General features: G+C 39.8%; 2 protein-coding genes across 8 annotated transcripts in view; both read right to left on the bottom strand.

The window, feature by feature from the left end:
- The window catches only part of LOC133611634 (SR-related and CTD-associated factor 8-like), a 70,929-nt gene extending 70,372 nt beyond the window's left edge, over window positions 1-557 (bottom strand). Inside the window, exon 1 of one of the 2 annotated variants that reach the window (XM_061968602.2) lies at window positions 436-557. In XM_061968602.2, coding sequence (XP_061824586.2) covers window positions 436-465 — 30 coding nt within the window. In that variant the 5' untranslated portion in view covers window positions 466-557. The remainder of the gene's footprint in view (window positions 1-435) is intronic. The other variant, XM_061968603.2, reaches the window with a different exon arrangement.
- Window positions 558-688: 131 nt separating this feature from the next.
- ipcef1 (interaction protein for cytohesin exchange factors 1) lies at window positions 689-18,439 on the bottom strand. Of its 6 annotated transcripts, none has more exons than XM_061968600.2 (11): window positions 18,386-18,439; window positions 15,322-15,375; window positions 8,695-8,734; window positions 8,156-8,325; window positions 4,911-4,984; window positions 4,684-4,755; window positions 4,508-4,572; window positions 3,003-3,106; window positions 2,005-2,317; window positions 1,737-1,927; window positions 689-1,643 (listed from the first exon to the last, which is right to left on the bottom strand). In XM_061968600.2, exons 2-11 carry the CDS (start codon window positions 15,343-15,345, stop codon window positions 1,443-1,445), a joined length of 1,254 nt encoding a protein of 417 aa, XP_061824584.2. In that variant the 5' UTR covers window positions 15,346-15,375; window positions 18,386-18,439; the 3' UTR covers window positions 689-1,442. The 6 variants fall into 6 exon arrangements, with proteins under 6 accessions (XP_061824584.2, XP_061824581.2, XP_061824582.2 ...); XM_061968597.2 differs by having other exon boundaries at window positions 18,105-18,437; XM_061968598.2 differs by having other exon boundaries at window positions 18,344-18,430.
- Between the last annotated feature and the right edge of the window lie 1,850 nt (window positions 18,440-20,289).

Genomic DNA, 20,289 nt, shown 5'->3' with positions numbered 1-20,289 from the left:
GACCGAGCGACTAATGGCTGATCATTGTTCATTTGTGTTGATATTTGCTTAGATCTCACCATGTTATTTCTGTCACAATGTGCCAGTGCAGTAATCTGTATAGATGTAAGTGATGCTTCAGCTAGCTGGGTAGCTCCCTGTTATCTCGCCACTGAGGCGGGTTAGCTAACTTGTAGCTTAATAACGCTAACAACAGGCGGTATAAAGTCCTTGTTCTAATACAAAGTAATTACTGCGTAGCTATCACATTCATTTTCAGACACTCTTAGTGCGTCCTCGTATTACCACAAATATCGTTACATCAGTGTAGTTACGCGGCCTTGTGTGTGACATTACTTTGTTAGCTTCGGCTAACTAGCTTTCACGTCGGCTCACAAATGGAAGATATCGGCTACTCGTCATTTTGTTGTTATTTGCGAGGATTTTCCAACTGACCTCGTTGTTGAAAGCTTTCACGGCCTCCATGGTGCTGTGTTCCGGCTCTGAGATGACTTATTTCAATAACAGGTTAGAGACGTGCATGCTCGACGTCTGGTGAGATGGAGGAGACATCCAATATGGCGCACAGGGTCAGAAGGAAACTGCAGATACTCCCGCCCCCAAGCGGCGACTTGGTGTAACTACAGGTCATAACGTTTCCACGTTTTTTTTTTAATACTGCAATCTGAATCGTTCTTGATGTAGAAAATAATTTGTGTCATGGTTTATTAACATGCAAATACAATCACTAAACATCAGATATAATACAAATTGAAATATCACAAATATGCAGTATAATCAATGTTTATGAGGAAACAATTACAGCATCCTGTCTTGCATCAAGAAATATTTTACACGTGTTTAAAATCTTGAAAACTGTTTTTTGGATGTTGGTGGGTTGTGTTGGATTACAATTGAAATATTTGCCTGGTTGAATTTACAGGTGTTTACATTCATAGCACAGTATACTGTATTGGACAGTACCGGTACTATAATTAAATTACATTGAAGAAAATAGTCTTAAATCATCCAAACAGTTTTATTAACCCAACACTTAAAATGTTTAAGAATTATAATACATATTTAATCTGTGGTTCTCCTGTAACAAGCATAAAAAGGTGCATGGCACCCATATGAGTGAGAGCATTTAAAAACATGGTTGCTACTGATGCCATCTAAGTAGAGATGACAAACAAAAGTGTTTTGATGTAGAAAATCAAATGAACCTGGTCATGAAAAATGCCCCAAAATAAAAGCAATTGCTTGAAATGTTTGCTAGTCTTACAAAGCAAATGTAATAGAATGCATTTCACATTTTAATGTGATCTGCCCAATAACAATGACTGCACATATTCCACTTAAGAAAAACAAAGTCTTTCCATGTAGGATCCATTTGCTGGTTAAAAAGAGTTTAAAGTCTACAGTAGTCTCACATGTGATAAGTCCAAAGTCCTGAGCAGTATTTATAAACTGGTCTCTGCCACAGGAACAGCAATGGCAGCCTCTGCATCTTGTGGGGCATCTGACGCTGCCTGCTGGTCACTTTGCACACAAATTTCGTACACCAAAGGCGCGTTGGCTTCCTTCCATTCTCTGAACCTGACTGAGGTAAGCTCAGGGTTGGACAGCACCTGATCTAGTGCCTGCAGATCTGCCTGTTTGGACTGGGATGGAAGATAATATATAACCTGTTGAGTACTACAAAATATAAATATATATAAAAAAAAAAAAAAGCATAATAGGACGACAAGATGTACCTTTAACGTGCTGTTCAGCGTCCTGATTAGATGCAGTTTATCATTGACGGTGTGGTTTTTGCAGCGCTTTATAAAGGAGGCCCTGAATTCCCGTTTGGTGGATGGTTTGCGGTCTCCTATAGGTGAGAGGCTTGCTTCCTTCAGATGGATGTAAAGCTTCTCCATCTCATCAGAGCTGGTACTTTGATCCCCTGCAGCAGCATGATGATAATACATCAGCAATAATACACAGAGGACTGACGAACACATTTTAAACCCAAAGACTCACCCATGTCTTCGGCACCTGCCGGTCCTTCCTCGTTAAACCCCATGTCAGCAGACTCTGGAGGAGCTGAACTCTCCAAGCCTTCTGCCTCTAATGATGGAGGTTGATGCGAGTGCACCTGGACTGAGCACACCACTGCCACTTCGCTAGTGACAGGAGGTGGAGACGCTTGAGCGACCAGGTCTAACCATGACTGACGCTGCTTGGAGAGCGACGAGGCGGAGGAACTCTCCGACGTTATCGTACTGACGGGTGAGGAGTGCGAGCCATTTGCTTCACTGGGGATTGTGGAGGAGTATGGTTGGGGAAGAGCACCCTAGAGAACCAAGATAATCAAGGTTAAAAGTTATTCTAAGTAGTGCAGTCTAGCGATTAAAAATGAGCCAATAATGAATTTTGATCTGTAATCTATTAAAGTAAAAAATGCTGAGAAAAGCCCTCAATTTGAAGTATTTTTGTTCAAAAGTATTACATTATTATAGAGATAGATATAATTTATTGTTTTTAACAGGCTCTAACATATGTTTTATTTAAAACAATAAAACATCAGGTCCATATAAAGTGCTAGGTAAGAACCATTTTCTGAGCAATAATTATTGAATGTTGAACTGGTTGCTTCAGATTATGGAAAATAAATAAAACAGAGCCATCAATCACAGCACTAGCATATCTGTTACCAAAGGTGCTTTAAAGGAACAGATTTAACAAATAAACAAATAAATGTATTAAAACATCAGTCTTGGGACAGAGTGAGACCTCTTTTTCGCTGTGGCTACATACTATCTTTATGCCGCATGGCGGTACTGTTGCTGCTCCCAGTCAAGCACAAGAAGAAGGCGAGTTAACCCGCTGGCATACAGAGGCAGTAACGATAGAGATTAAACATTCGATTAACGTCATTCAAAAAACATAATGCTCTCAATATGACTGTAATTAATCAACGCCATTATTTGACACGCCTTATTTTAAATTAGCATATTTTCTCCAAGTGTGGCACTGACCTGATGTGTCCTACCAGGGGGACCAGACACATCCATGGTGTATGGTGGTGGAGGTATCTCTGTGTTTTCAGCTTCTTCTTGGTCACTGGCTTCACTGTAACACTCTGAAAGTGAACATTCTTGTCATTGCAGGGAAAATATGTTCATTAAGTCGTACAGAGCTTAAACTAGAATCATGCATGACCTCCAAACGTGACATACAAGCAGTTACTGCTTGATGTCCCTGCTCTTACCTTACTAGAGCCAGCATTGAAGGAGATTTTACTTTTTCTTCGATTTCTGCCGTTTAGCTGGTAATAGGGCTGCACGATTATGGCCAAGATAATAAACACGGTTATTTGTATCAATGTAAAATATATTTTTACTGCACTTTCCATTTTGTCCTTTTGTTGGGGCTTTGCGCGCATGGTGGTCAACTTTGTATCCAACCACCACTCTATTTGGATTGTTAGCGTCATGTTGCGGGCAAGCGATGACGGTTGAGGAAAGAAGGGCAGAGGTGTTAGCACTTAATGTGTGGCCGCAACTCGCTGATTTGTTTGGATGTGCACATTGTGCAACGCAGCCTTGGGTAAGCTTTGGTTCCTCGGCGCTGGAGCATTTCTGAGTTTCGCGGAACAAGCAGGTGGTTGCTTTGAAAACGGCGAGGCGTGCAGGCGTGTTCCATGTTTAAAATGCGTTCCTGTTGGCACCCTGTGAATATAACCTTGCGGGAGGGGAGGGTACTGATGTGATAATGCATTTATTTTTCTTAATATTTTTAGGCTCTGCTGGCTACTAGCCAATATACTGACACCTTTTGTTCCTTACTCACTCACTCTCACATAAATCCAATGTCTTTCATTCGCCCCCTAGTGGTTGGCTGACTGTAGTGAAAGTGCTTGATTTGATATGCTGCGGAGCCTACTTGTTAACGTTGCCGATGTTCACGCTCATTTAATCATAAAAGGCCAAAATTGTGATCGTGATTGAAATTCAATTGATTGCGCAGCCTTAACTGGTAGTACTAGCAGGTAACTCGCGACTGTTCAACTAATTAGCTGCTGTACCTATCATCACTAATCAAAGACAACAATGGTTAACTTTTATTCCCCCTTTCACAATTGTCAAAATAGGCCTAAAATTTTTCAAATACAACTTTTTAAAATCATTTTCCTATTTGTATTTGTACAATTTTTACATAGTTAAAAAATTATTAGCTAGAATAGACAAACAATTTTAAGCCTCCACGTCATTTAATTTTTTAAAGAGTGTTTAACTGTCTTACGTAATAATAATTGAAGAATGTTAAATCAAATAACTTTTCAATTTGATTCTGAGCTGTAGCACTTTGTTGGTTCCACTTTTAGCCTGTCTTAAAGTCACCTCACTAAATTGATCTACTAAGTCTGTATTTATAGGATTGTTTTGGAAATATTTACCTATTGAATTAGCAAAAAAGTTATATATTAAAATGAGTGAAAAATAAACTTAAATCAACGGGAAACATAATTGACGTAGCTTACCAGCTGCTGTGTTTGGTGCTGTCGACTCATAATGAATGGAGGCAAGCCCTAGCTTATTCAACCATCTACAAAACACAAAAACACACAAATACCACAGGGGGTGTTTACAAACATTTCATTGTATTTGATGTATCCTTTGGATACTAGTATCATTGTGTGTTGTTGGTATTACTTACAAGTTCATTTCTTCCTGGCTCTCAGCAGCGAAATAAAACGTCATGACTTGCGGGTGGCAAGCTTTGAACGCACTAGACAAAAGAACATTGGAATGTAAAACTGAGCACATGGATGCTATTACATTAGTACATGTCAAATAAATGGCCTCTTCATCACTAATTTCATATAAGTGTGTCACCAGGGATTGAAAATTAAAGGAGGCTGAGAGAAAACATTTTAAGCTTACTGTTTCTTCTTGCACTCTATGGCTCGGTCTATCATGAAGTTGGTGAGGTCAATGTAGCCCTCGGCTTTCTCTGCCTGCAACAAACATGTCGACGACATATAAAAACTTTAAGCCACTTCCTGACAAAGCCGCTTGTTGTCGGCTACTTTGCCTATTTCCTCTCACTGTGTGATTGTGACATTTACAAACTCAAACATGGCAAGTCAGACAGTAGTTCTCAGTCCAGCAGAGTCAACTGTGGTGCGCTATTCTCGACACAGCTTTGTAGTTTTTACTTCTAAAGGCAGGCTGGTGCAGCCACAGCAGTGATGGCGTGAGTCATTGCTGAGACTATACTGAATGTGGTGAAGCTGCATATATGAGGCCAACCTGCATAATCAAGAGCTGCATGAAAGAAATGTACTTTGACATTGCATAACATGCAAAGTTTGAATTTCTTGTTAGTACCGGTTTAAGTACCAACACCGTTTGTAAAGTACCGATTTGGTACTAGTATAGGTTAAAATGTAAACGATACCTAGAGATGAGTGAGCCGGATGTAGGGGCATACTTTACGCCTAGATTTTAGGCAAACATTTTCACCAAAAATATGCAATATAATATGATTAAACACACGCTGGTGATTCAGTCTCTGAGCTTTTTTTTTTTAATTATTGAGTATAGCTGCAAAATAAACCACCATAAAGCCAAAAAAAGTTGTAGCATACTGTAATAGTCCAATAATAATTAACGCAAGCCTTAGAGTCTGTGATTCCAGAGTATCACTGAACACACCTCACTGCTATGTTAAGTCTAAAAGCAAACAGTTAAGGGTAACATGACGCTAAAAAGCTGTCCTTTGCAGTTTTGTCGAGAGCCTTGTCTTGCACTGACATCTTAGAGGCAGAGATTAAATTTGCGCACCATAAGAGAGCCACCACTTTAAAAAGGTACCCAGTGCTCCGATTGCCTCAAAGATGAATTCCACCTTGTATTGTATTGAGACATGATAGGGCGACATGGATGTGATTGCATCAGTTAAGATATATATATCATGGTATCAAATTCTGGCCCGCGGCCAAACTTGGCCCGCCGTGTAATTTCACTTGGCCCGTGAGGTGATATCAAATTAACACTAGAGCTGGCCAGCCGATTATATACAGCGGCGGTGCCGCGGTACACCGCTAATCTCATACTTGCCAAACCTCACGGGAGACTCCCAAATTTCAGTGCCCCTCCCGAGAATTGTAACGTCCCCTTTTCGTCCAGTCGAACGAGTGCTGGCTCAGTTACATAATATGTGCGGCTTTGGCACGCACACAGAAGTGAATGCAACGCATACTTGATCTTCAGCGATACAGGTTACACTGAGGGTGCCAGTATAAAAACCTTTAACATTGTTAGAAATATACGCCACACTGTGAGGTAGCGGGGGTGTATATTGTAGCGTCCCGGAAGAGTTAGTGCTGCAAAGGGTTCTGGGTATTTGTTCCGTTGCGTTTATGTTGTGTTACTGTGCGGATGTTCTCCCAAAATATGTTTATCATTCTTGTTTGGTGTGGATTCACAGTGTGGCGTATATTTCTAACAATGTTAAAGTTGCTTATATGGCCACTCTCAGTGTAAACTGTATTGCTATTGATGAAGTATGCTTTGCATTTACGTGTGTGTGCGTACAGGAGTCGCTCATATCTTGTGACTGGGCGGGCACGTTGTTAGAAGGGATGTAAAGTGGACGTGACGTCAGCTCGTAGAGGACGTTAAAAGCAGTGCCTGTAAGGCACGCCCCCAAGACTGTGGAATACGAGATATAATGACTGATGAACACCTACGTTCGACAATGAGGGATGCCTCAGTTCAAAGCCTGAGCCCCGACATTAATGAACTAGTATCCAAGAACGGATGGCAGTTATCTGGCTTGGGCACATCAGATTAGATCAGTGTGTTGCAAACTGAGCAGTTTAAAGTCCTGAATGGTTGGTTTATTCATTATTTTATTTTAAAATTTATTAGCCTGTGGAAAAAGTTAATGTTGATATTTACCTCAGAAGGCTGCAAATAGAAAAGAGGCATTACATTTTTATTTAAATTGTATTTGATATGCCATTGATATTTTTTAATTATTATTATTATTATTATTTGAAACTCGATTTTGCATGTCACTATAAAGTTATATAAGCCCTGCTTGTTCAATATTTAATGCAAAACTTGTTTGGGTACCTATCAAAAAGGTTAATTTGTTCAACCTTGGCCCGCGGCTTTGTTCAGTTTTAAATTTTGGCCCACTCTGTATTTGAGTTTGACACCCCTGATCTATATGGACAAAAAGTGCAGTTAGGTCTTATGGCCATCAGGTGCCACCTTGCAAAATGTTTTTTTAATTTTTTTTTTATCTCTTACATCCATAAAGTGCTATCTTGCACAATTTTCACATTTATTTTATTCATGTTATTTTTTTCTACCATACTACGTTGTTTATAACGCTTGTGTTGCTTTTATATGCACATTCAGTGTTGTAATCTACAATAATGTTTCTTCTACAAAGGAAATCATTTTGAATGTGTTGGTTGTGTTTTTAAATACAGCTTGGTTGAAAGACTTCAGTACAAGTACTTTTTTAAAACTTTTGAGTACATTTAAAAATACAGCGATTATAATGATAACAGTGATAATTTTGATCACAATAACCGTGAAAAGAAATGTGTATACCGTAACATCCCTATATAATCTTTCTAAAGACATCAGTGTAGAAGTGTGAGTAAAATACATTTAAACAGTGAAGCATGTCATACTAATGGTAATGGTAATGATTTAGTTTATTTGGAACATGTATATATAATATTACATTAAAGGGGCACTGCATTGTTTTTTGGAATTGTGTCTATCGTTCACAATCATTATAACAGACATTACAACGGATGGATTTTTATAAAATGCATTCTAAATATTAAATAAGCTTAGATAAAAGTCTGCTTACAGCGCAGCCAATGGGAACTCCACTATTTCGCCCATAAAATCCAATAAATAACCATTCAAAAACCGCCAACAATTCTCCATTTACATTTTGTGACTTGAATATTAAACAAGTATTAGTGATATTGTTATTATAAGCACTAACACAGACAAACTATTAATAGCAGCCTTGTGATCACTACTGTGTCCCTATGTTTACATCACCGAGTGGTCTGCTGCTTCCTTGCTTCCTGTAAGTTTATTGTAGATCATCACAAGTGAAAAACCAAGAAAGAAAACACAGAAATGCTCACCATGGGATTTGTGTACCAATACAGTGCTGTCTTCTTCAGAACAAACCAGAACTTCTTCCATTTGATTCCCAGGAAGCCCATGCTCTTGTTCTTCCTGTACAGCCAGCCTTGGTGGTCTGGCTGCCCGAGCTCTTTGACCGACACACGCCGCCTGCTCATCGCAGCATTGCCTGTGCAAGACAAAAGCCACAGTGAGACACACGCAAACAGTTAAAGAATGTGTGGCAGATCAAACATTTCCATTCACCTAAAAACAGGTCACAACAAGTGCCAACATTATAACCAAAAAATAAAAGATAAAAAATACAAATATATTTTTTATGCTATTCTTAGCCTACTTTTTACAGATATGAGTCACAAAAGGGCAATGACAAACAAATTTGTTTCCATTGGCTACTGGGCACAAGTTAAGCAGAACTGAAAGTAAGAGCAATGGACACTAATAGTCTAGCCAACTTGACGCACGCCGACAGACGCTCCAAATTACAGTAAAGGGGCCCAACAGACAATCCGATGTGGACTGGAGGATGACAACTTACCCCCCCGGCTCTTCTTCTTTGACTTGTGTCGCAGGGAGACCTTAAGCAGCAGAGAAAAGAGGTGAGAATGGGTGAGGGTGATGTGATTGACCTCACAAAAAAGAGACGGTGTGGAACATCCTGTTTCATACTCAAAGCGTCACACACACACACGCTCGCTCTCTCTCTCTCATGTAGCTGTTATCTCTCCATTCACACACACGCACACACAATACAGTATACCACCTCAACTTTCTTATTAAGCTATGGCTCCTGCTAAAAATAAATCTGACCATATAAATGATGAATGACATCTTTAAAATATGCAAGGATACACTACAGACTAGATATGTAACAATCATGATTATTGTGACCAAAATGATCATGATTAATATATCACAGTATTGTCTAATGTTTCCAAAAATTACTTACTGAAATATTTTGACCAAGTTCTATCTAAAATAAACACATTTTAATATTGTGCAAAAGTCCATTCATGTCAGCAATTCAACTTTAAATGTGAAACTAATAAGTGATATACTGTATATATATATATATATATATATATATATATATATACACACATACACATACATATATATATATATTGGCCCTGCGATGAGGTAGCGACTTGTCCAGGGTGTACCCCGCCTTCCGCCCGATTGTGGCTGAGATAGGCTCCAGCACCCCCCGTGACCCCGAAGGGAATAAGCGGTAGGAAATGGATGGATGGATGGATATATATATATATATATATATATATATATATATATATATATATATATATATATATATATATATATATATTGGCCCTGCGATGAGGTGGCGACTTGTCCAGGTGTACCCCGCGGAAGGCGGGGTGTACATACATACATATATATATAGGTCAGAAAGGCTGAGTCCCTCTTCCACAGCAGTCACAAGATGAGACATGACAGAGGTCTGGAGGACACCAATGGAGGTAAATATTAAGGCAACTGGCCTTGTGCTTAGTTTGTTTAGGTTGCAATACTGTGAAGAACATTGTTTTGAGGAATATATACTTGCTTATTTGCAGTGTTTTTCTGCATTATAGTGGATAGGTTGCATTGCCCATCTCTTTGTAGTGTACCAAATGTGGACAATTTCAAATATTTCCTTCAGCAATCTGGCCCTCTCTATGTAGACCTGTTGGGTCACACCCTGTGTGGTGATGGCTTTTACCAGTTTATGAAATTTGTAGCTGTGCTACATTTTCAAGAGAAATGCTGTCACAGAAAGCACTACATAAGTAGCTCTGTCATAAGGCATCAAATGCACAAGTGTTTTGCAAAGATAATTTTGGGTTTCAGAGGCTGCTGATGGTTCGTTTTCATTTGTATAAATTGCAGTTTTACTCTTTTTCTTGTTTTCCACTGCATTTTCATTAGGCGCGTGTTTCCTTACAAGGGTAAGCATCCATTTGCATATGCTATTCTACAGTGGATGCAGGGTGAATGGCAATATCATTATTTATTTTGTTTTTTTAGCAGAACAAATCTGCATGGTTCTTGCGATGAAAGAAAGATGGCGGGCATAAAACGATCCACCCTTGTAGGTAAGTTTTCATGTTTACAAAATACAATTTAACACATGTCAAATGTTCTTTTTTTAAGTTTTCATGTTTGAAAAAATGTTTGAGCTGCCACCTTAACGTGGTAGAGGAGTTTGCGTGTCCCAATGATCCTAGGAGCTATGTTGTCCGGGGGATTGTACGCCCCCTGGTAGGGTCTCCCAAAGCAAACTGGTCCTAGGTGAGGGATCAGACAAAAAGCAGCTCGAAGACCTTTATGAAGAACACAAACAAAGGACCCAGATTTCCCTCGCCCGGACGCGGGTCACCGGGGCCCCCCTCTGGAGCCAGGCCTGGAGGTGGGGCACGATGGCAAGTGCCCCATGGGGACGGGCCCGGCCACAGCCCGAAGAGGCAACGTGGGTCCCCCCTCCAATGGGCTCACCACCCATAGCAGGGGCCATAGAGGTCGGGTGCAGTGTGAGCTGGGCAGCAGTCGAAGGCAGGACACTTGGCGGTCCAATCCTCGGCTACACAAGCTAGCTCTTGGGACGTGGAACGTCACCTCGCTTGGGGGGAAGGAGCCTGAGCTAGTGCGTGAGGTGGAGAAGTTCCGGCTAGATATAGTCGGACTCACTTCGACGCACAGCAAGGGCTCTGGAACCAGTTCTCTTGAGAGGGGCTGGACTCTCTTCCACTCTGGCGTTGTCGGCAGTGAGAGGCGACGGGCTGGGGTGGCAATTCTTGTTGCCCCCCCGGCTCAAAGCCTGCACGTTGGAGTTCAACCCAGCGGACGAGAGGGTAGCTTCCCTCCGCCTTCGGGTGGGGGAACGGGTCCTGACTGTGGTTTGCGCTTACACGCCAAACGGCAGCTCAGAGTACCCACCCTTTTTGGATTCACTCGAGGGAGTACTGGAGAGTACTCCCCCGGGTGATTCCCTCGTTCTACTGGGGGACTTCAACGCTCATGTTGGCAACGACAGTGAAACCTGGAGAGGCGTGATTGGGAAGAATGGCCGCCCGGATCTGAACCCGAGTGATGTTTTGTTATTGGACTTTTGTGCTCGTCACAGATTGTCAATAACAAACACCATGTTCAAACATAAGGGTGTCCATATGTGCACTTGGCACCAGGACACCCTAGGCCGCAGTTCCATGATCGACTTTGTAGTTGTGTCATCGGATTTGCAGTCTCATGTTTTGGACACTCGGGTGAAGAGAGGGGTGGAGCTTTCTACCGATCACCACCTGGTGGTGAGTTGGCTGCGATGGTGGGGGAGGATGCCAGACAGACCTGGCAGGCCCAAACGCATTGTGAGGGTTTGCTGGGAACGCCTGGCAGAGTCTCATGTGATAGAGAGTTTCAATTTCCACCTCCGGAAGAACTTTGAACATGTCACGAGGGAGGCGCTGGACATTGAGTCCGAGTGGACGATGTTCCGTACCTCTATTGTCGAGGCGGCCGATTGGAGCTGTGGCCGCAAGGAGGTTGGCGCCTGTCGTGGCGGTAATCCTAGAACCCGCTGGGTCCACCAGCGGTGAGGGATGCCGTAAAGCTGAAGAAAAAGTCCTATCGGGCTCTTTTGGCTCATAGGACTCCAGGGGCAGCAGACAGGTACCGACAGGCCAAGCGGTGTGCGGCTTCAGCGGTCGCGGAGTCAAAAACTCGGACATGGGAAGAGTTCGGGGAAGCCATGGAAACGACTTCCGGACGGCTTCGAAGCGATTCTGGACCACCATCCGCCGTCTCAGGAAGGGGAAGCAGTGCAATATCAACACCATGTATGGTGGGGATGGTGTTCTGCTGACCTCGACTGCGGATGTTGTGGATCGGTGTAGGGAATACTTCGAAGACCTCCTCAATCCTACCAGCACGTCTTCCTATGAGGAAGCAGTGCCTGGGGAACCTGTGGTGGGCTCCCCTATTTCTGGGGCTGAGGTTGCTGAGGTAGTTAAAAAGCTCCTCTGTGGCAAGGCCCCGGGGGTGGATGAGAACCGCCCGGAGCTCCTTAAGGCTCTGGATGATGTGGGGCTGTCTTGGTTGACAAGACACTGCAACATTGCGTGGACATCGGGGGAGGTCCTCAGGATTGGCAGACCGGGGTGGTGGTTCCGCTCTTTAAGAAGGGGAACCGGAGGGTGTGTTCCAACTATCGTGGGATCAAACTCCTCAGCCTTCCCGGTAAGGTCTATTCGGGTGTACTAGAGAGGAGGCTACGCCGGATAGTCGAACCTCGGATTCAGGAGGAACAGTGCGGTTTTCGTCCTGGTCGTGGAACTGTGGACCAGCTCTATACTTTAGGCAGGGTCCTTGAGGGTGCATGGGAGTTTGCCCAACCAGTCTACATGTGCTTTGTGGACTTGGAGAAGGCATTCGACCGTGTACCCCGGGAAGTCCTGTGGGGAGTGCTCAGAGAGTATGGGGTAACGGACTGTCTTATTGTGGCGGTCCGCTCCCTGTATAATCAGTGTCAGAGCTTAGTCCGCATTGCCGGCAGTAAGGAGTTCAAGTACATTGGAGTCTTGTTCACGAGTGAGGGGAGAGTGGATCGTGAGATCGACAGGCGGATCGGTGCGGCGTCTTCAGTACGCTGTATCGATCCGTTGTGGTGAAGAAGGAGCTGAGCTGGAAGGCAAAGCTCTCAATTTACTGGTCGATCTACGTTCCCATCCTCACCTATGGTCATGAGATTTGGGTCATGATCGAAAGGAAAAGATCACGGGTACAAGCAGCCGAAATGAGTTTCCTCCGCCGGGTGGAGGGGCTCTCCCTTAGAGATAGGGTGAGAAGCTCTGTCATCCGGGAGGAGCTCAAAGTAAAGCCGCTGCTCCTCCACATCGAGAGGAGCCAGATAAGGGAGGTGTTTCGGGCACGTCCGACCGGTAGGAGGCCATGGGGAAGACCCAGGAAATGTTGGGAAGACTATCTCCCCCGGCTGGCCTGGGATCCCCCGGGAGGAGCTGGACGAAGTGGCTGGGGAGAGGGAAGTCTGGGCTTTCCTGCTTAGGCTGCTGCCCCCGCGACCCGACCTCGGATATGCGGAAGAAGATGGATAGATGGATGGATGTTTGAAAAGACCTTGTTTTATATTTTTGAACTCTGCTTCAACTGCGGCTGAACTTGCAAAGACACAGGTGCTGTGGAATAGTATGACTATTATTCCTTCCCAGAGAGGTAAGTAACTTGCAAGTCGTATTATAAGGGAATAATCTTAGGGAGGACGTGAATGTTATCGCAATCCCCGTCAGCCATGGCAAGTGACCTGCTCTCCTCACATATTTCAGTTACCCACTGTCAGACGTCAGTCTGGATTTGAACACATGCATCCACTCATTTCTGTTACTCACCCTTGACATCTGGAATGGAAACACCCCTGTGCAATATTTGCTTTCACCTTTCTCATGATAATGGGGCTCAGAACTCTCATTACATTTGGCTTCACTCAACACCTTAATAGTGATAGCACGCAATAGGTATTATGCATGCGCCACAGATTGTGATTTGGGAAACTGTCCTAATGAAAAAATCTTAAATCCAATGTTTTTTTTCTTCAGGCAGTCACAGTTGCAGATCATCTCGATGCAGTGTGCAACATCAAACATGACAAAACAAATAGTTTTGCATCTTGTTTTTAAAGTAAAATTTTAAAGTACCGGTACGGTAAGTCTAAAAAACGTATAATTATAAAAGTAAGGAGTTGCATTCTGCCCTCGCACAGTTCTGGGGCTACCTGCACACGCGAGTCTCCATACAAAAAAACACTTTGAACAGCCAGTGTGCAGGGAGTCATTTGTGTTTTTGAACACCATTGGGCTGTTAATTCCAGGCTCCCTGTCACATGTTGAATAGACATGGCTGTGACACTCCTTACAGTAGTAGGCTTTTCTGTCAATAGCTGGTGATTGATGGATAGACTTGGCTCTTTTAAACACAAAAGTACAGGGACTTAACCGCCTGCCAAATGTGCTCATTAAAAACACAAGTACAGGTGCAAAGCTTCAAAATTGTACAGTATGTTCCTTTTTTTTTGCTTAATACCGTTTGTCTTTGTATTCAACCTTTTTCAGGATGAATTTGATAAATTTTTCCAAAGGAACATCGAGCTGAAACGCCTGATGAAGAAAGAAGCTAAAGAATCTATCATCAATAGTTGCAGGATGACTTGTATGATGACTAAAGCCTATTGTTGTGTCTGTTTAGTTTAACAAAAGGTGTACAGGGCCTTTGCAGGGATGCTTTTCCCCAGCTGGTATATCAGCACCGTCCATACGTTGGCATTTGAAGACGTCACTTTCGTAAATTTAATGTATAAAATCTCAAAATCGGAAAATAACACAATCAATAATTTGAACGGCACAAACAAATGAGACTTTTGGTTTAATTTGGAAAAATAGGCTGGCTGAACCTTGATTGACCTATAAAATAATTTTTAATAACACAAACGATAACAGTACAAACAACCCCTTCAACGACATAAACCTAGAACAAGTGAATGAGACTATTTTACAGGGTTTTGAGAGGGGCGGTGGGCAACTTCATGCAGCTCTAATGAGCAGCACAGTTACAGTAGGAATAAATATTTCTGAAAGACATCACCATTATTATTTTTGTTAGTTAGCACATGCATAAATATAACAAGTTAAACTTAAATTATTTAATAATAATACACTCAGGAATAATTTAATTAGAGCTACTGAATAGTTGGATGCTTCTTAATCCAATTTGCAAGTAATCTTTAATATAGTCGATGATGATAAATCGACTATCAAAATACCCATTAGTTGCACCCCTAATGGAAATGTCTTGCCCAACAGTATGTTAGCTTCCTGTTTCAGAAATTGTCTCTCCAAGTAAGCCATATTATCATCTATTAGTCATTACCACATATTAGGGTCACAAGCAAATCAGTTACGATATGAACGAGATAGCACGTTTTGCAAATGTGTCTCTTCTGACCAAAAATATATGCAACATTATTTTGGTTGCATAGAAAACATTAAAAAATCCAGATAGATGTGTCAACAATTAGACATGTTGATGCACGCATTTTTTTTAGCTCAAGACTCTAGCTAACAAAACAGAGGGGTCCAGACTTTTAAGATATGAATAAACTTACAGGGTTGTAGTCATCAGCAGCCATGGAGGGTGACACAGATATGGGGAAGGCAGCCTGATGAAGGAGCAGACAAAAAAGGATTGTTTACAATCTTACAACTAACTGATAAACAGGCATATAGTTATCGAACACCAATCAAATATGGTTCAGTCACATAGAAGGTTTTCTCCGAACTTCAATAGACTACATTAAGAAAAACCTTTGCTGATTAAGCGGAATATGGCTGAGCCATTTATAAAATGCTGAGTCTGGTTCTCTGTTTTACTTTTATGCGGTTGATGACATTTGTCTTTTTTTTTTTTAAGTCCTTTGGGTGAAAGTAAATTAGTATCAAATAGTAGATGATGACTTCCAAGCAAGAGAGCAAATACAAGTAGTTTTCAAATTGAACAGCCGATAATGTTCCACACCAATACTGTAGATTTGATGAAAATAAAGGAAAACAATAAGAAAAAAATCCAGCGTGCAGCAAAAAAAACTCCCAATCCAAGTAATTATAATATATCCCTATGTTGAGAAATGTAAAATAAAAATGTAGTTGGAGGAAACCAAGACTGTTTAAAAACTGCATTGACTTACAGCTTTAAAGTTGCACTGTCAGCAGTTGGTGACACAGAGCCCCTCCACACACACTCTTAATATGCTGCCTTGTTCTAACTGCACGCCTCCAAAATGCCAATGACTATTTCAATGTCAAACGCCGACAGCAATACCAAAGTTTCGCACTTTATACTTCTCATTTTATCGACCTCACTCATGTGGGACATAAACCATTATTGAGAAATCCAAGCAGTCACTTCCTCAGCCAACTTGAGTTCCTTATTTTTTTATATTCAATAAGAGAATAACAATTAACTTAAAACACTAAAAAGAAGCAGCTTTAAGTTTTCATGTGCTAAAATTACATCTAAAACTTTCGTGTAGAGTAATGTATCAAGTAGGTACAGAAAGTCATACAATTGTGGTCATTAGATGTCACACGGTCGCTAAATAAAACAATGAACAGGTGAGGATTAGTCAACACAAGATGAAAACAATAACAACAGTAATTGTCATACCTGGTTGAAGTGCTTCACAATGTTAGTATCACTGTGGTCTTGAAAGCTCTATACTGACTAAATCAAAACGTCTGTGTGTTGGTGTGAGTGTGTGTGTTGCACAACCGTAGCAGCAGCAGCAGCATCCTGACTGGCTTTCCGGGTGTCATGAGCTTGTGTAGCAGACAAAGTGGGCAACGGTCGCCCACATCAACCTTCACAGAAGCCAAAAATATGCAATTCATGCATGTGTGCTTACTGCTGAAAGGTTAGCTGACACTAAGCTGATCAACAAGCAATATTGGGAAGCTGACAATGCAGTAACAGTGGGGTCTAGAGTGCTAACAGGCACATTGAGGAAATACAATTAAACAAAACATGCAAAATGGGGGAAAATAAGCAAAAGGGCATCCGCTTTCCATATTAGAAAGTGCTAACTTGTTTAAACACAAGAAGCGAACTGATCATCACATGGAGACAGATTAAGTAAATTCAGTTTCTTCCTACTCTTTTTCAGGCATATTGAATTTGGCAAGTGTAAACATACCATTTGCACATTTAAATACAATCTTCCTTTTACAAAAGAGAGCTGTATTTGTAGAAATGAATACGGGGAACCCACAAACCTACTATTCAAACCATTAAACTGATTGAAATATAATGAACTGGTAGAGTGTAATATTTTTAAAAATGATGTACAAGGCACAAAGAAAAATTCTAAAACAGATTTGTAAACACAAAGTACAGGTATATAACCTAAAAAAACTGAGATGTTAAAAAAAAATTAGTTATAGAACAGTGACTTAGTGTTAGTATATGAAACACACTTGACAGTGGAACAAAACAATGTCAATTGTTTTTTAATTATGATGATGAAAATATAGGAGGTGATGTTTTATTTATTTTGTGAAATACAAATATGGCCTTATTAGTCTTCTGAGTTAAATAGCTAATAATGTATTTGTGTGATTATAGTATTTACACTTCTGTCTGGTACTTTTCATTGGTTTATTTTAACGTGGAATCAGTTATTTTTAATATAATATTGATTGAATGAAATAAAAATAAGACTAAAGTAAATAAATACAACTTCAAACTAAGGATAATGACGTTTTTTTTTGTTTTTTTACAAATAATTTTCAAACTGCCTTTTTTTTTTTTCATTTTTATTAAAGAACCGTTTCGTTAATCCTTGAAAGTGTGTCCGCCCTAAAGGCATTGATTTGATACGAAAACTAAAGTCGAAAACACAAATTCGTATTTACTCATTAACCCATTTGTGAGCGAACAACATTTACTGGTTTATACATTTTAGCTGTGTTTTTTTTTTAAATGTTCCTTACATAAAGTTTAAAAAAAAAATATATATATAGGGAATAAGCGGTAGAAAATGGATGGATGGATATATTTTTTAAGTTTTAAAATATTAGAAATGTTCGACGATACATGATAATGATGTAATATTATGTAATACAAAAATGCTGACTCGACGAACCTCAAATCACCCCAATCAGCAAGAGCATGACAAGTACATTTTTGATAGGCCGTCGACTAATAAACAAAATAAAACTAGTTTACCAAATCGTCGCACAGGTGCATCATATATTTGTTCAAATTAAAACTGCTTGTGGGTTAACTTTATCCAAACGATAGCTAGCTTAATGACGTGATGCAACAACTCGCCAAAAGCTGACAAACTAGTAACACACAAAGCCAGCTATGGAGTTAATATGATGGATACTATACCTTTAAGCACATTTTCAAAGACAGCAATGTCGTCCCCAAACACTGCTCAAAGTCTGAGCAAACGTTGGCAAACATGTCGGACGGAGACAAAGTTAGCATTGAAGGCCCTGTCATTATCAGAGAAGTTTACTTCCTCAAATCTGTTGATTTAACCCTCGCCATGTGGACAAACATCACGACGAATTTTAAAGAGAATTTGCTAAAATGTATTATGTCAAATATATTCAAATAATCCCTACTTTCAAAATAGTTACACGCCACATTACAGCAAAACTGCATACACTTATGTACGGTCTTGAAGGAGGCCGTTGTAGTTTCAACTGGGGCCGCTGGGTGTCGCTGCAACATAATCAGCGCCACGAGACACAAAAAGCACATCAAAGAAGGGACTTGAAGTCAAAGCCAAAATGGTGGCAATTTGAAAATATAAGTTTGTATCGGTTTACCGAATACTAAGAAAATTATACATTCACAAATCAAGAGTTGTGTCATGTAAAGCAAATATTTTTTATAGTGTTATTTATATATATATATACATACAAACATGTATATATAAATATATATATATATATATATATATATATATATATATATATATATATATATATACATACATACATGTTTATATATATATATATATACATACATACATGTATATATATATATATATATATATATATGTAAATGCATACATACAAACATATATACATATGTATATATATATACATATATACATACATGTGTATATATATATATATACATAGATACATACATGTTTATATATATATATGTAAATGCATACATACATACATATATACATATGTATATATATATATATACATATATATATACATACATGTATATATATACATATACATACATACATACATGTATATATATATATACATGCATGCATACATACATACATACATATATATATACACATATATATATATACGTACACACACACACACACATATATATATATATACACATATACATATATATATTTGTGTGTGTGTGTGTATGTATGTATATAATATATGTGTGTATGTATATATATATGTATATTATTACATACATATATATATATATATATGTATATATATACATACATATATATATATATATGTATATATATACATATATATATACATACATATATATATATGTGTGTATATGTATATATATACATATATATACATACATATATATATATATATATATGTATATATATACATATATATATATACACATATATATACATATATACATATATGCACGCACGCACACGCACGCACACACACAGGCGAAAAGTTTGGACACACCTTCTCATTTAATGCGTTTTCTTTATTTTCATGACTATTTACATTGTAGATTGTCACTAAAGGCATCAAAACACATGTGGTTATGTACTTAACAAAAAAAAGGTGAAATAACTGAAAACATGTTTAATATTCTGGTTTCTTCAAAATAGTCACAATTTGCTCTGATTACTGCTTTGCACACTCTTGGCATTCTCTCGATGAGCTTCAAGAGGTAGTCACTGGAAAGGGTTTTCAATTCACAGGTGTCACAGTTTTGATGCCTTCAGTGACAATCTACAATGTAAATAGTCATGAAAATAAACACATTGAAATGAGAAGGCGTGTCCAAACTTTTGGCCTGTACTGTACGTACATAGTACTTCTCTGTGAGCGCTTTGAGTATCTAATAATAGAAAAGCGCGATATAAAATCTAATCCATTATTATTATATATATATATTTATTTATATATGTGAATGTTGTCTGTCTATCTGTGTTGGCCCTGTGATGAGGTGGCGACTTGTCCAGGGTGTACCCCGCCTTCCGCCCGATTGTAGCTGAGATAGGCTCCAGCACCCCCGCGACCCCGAAGGTAATAAGCGGTAGGTAGAAAATGGATGGATGGATGGATATATATATATATATATATATATATATATAAGTCCAGATTGGGGACGCTGGTGGCTCGAATCAGGCCGCAGGCTGTAGTTTGGAGACCCCTGCATTATACAATGGTAAGTATTTTGGACACCGCTGCGTATTACATCCACATCATTTCCGTATTAGAAGATGTTAAAATAGGGACATGTTCAACAAACTTTCTGGAATTGCTAAGACATGGAGAAGGGGGTAGACTAAGCGCTGCTTTTTCCTACTCCT

The sequence above is a fragment of the Nerophis lumbriciformis genome, linkage group LG08 (genome assembly GCF_033978685.3).
Source record: "Nerophis lumbriciformis linkage group LG08, RoL_Nlum_v2.1, whole genome shotgun sequence".
Taxonomy (NCBI): Eukaryota; Metazoa; Chordata; class Actinopteri; order Syngnathiformes; family Syngnathidae; genus Nerophis; species Nerophis lumbriciformis.
The sequence above is the reverse complement of the archived record's forward strand: the minus strand, read 5'-3'. Positions and strand labels throughout refer to the sequence as shown.

Bases quoted from the DNA above. Each gene is read 5' to 3' on its own strand.
- ipcef1 (XM_061968597.2), bottom strand. From the start codon at position 18,218: ATGACAGGGCCTTCAATGCTAACTTTGTCTCCGTCCGACATGTTTGCC. The intron at 4,573-4,683 runs GTAAGTAATACC...TGTGTTTTGTAG, and splicing joins AGCCAGGAAGAAATGAACTT to ATGGTTGAATAAGCTAGGGC. The intron at 2,318-3,002 runs GTCAGTGCCACA...TTGGTTCTCTAG, and splicing joins CCCCTGGTAGGACACATCAG to GGTGCTCTTCCCCAACCATA.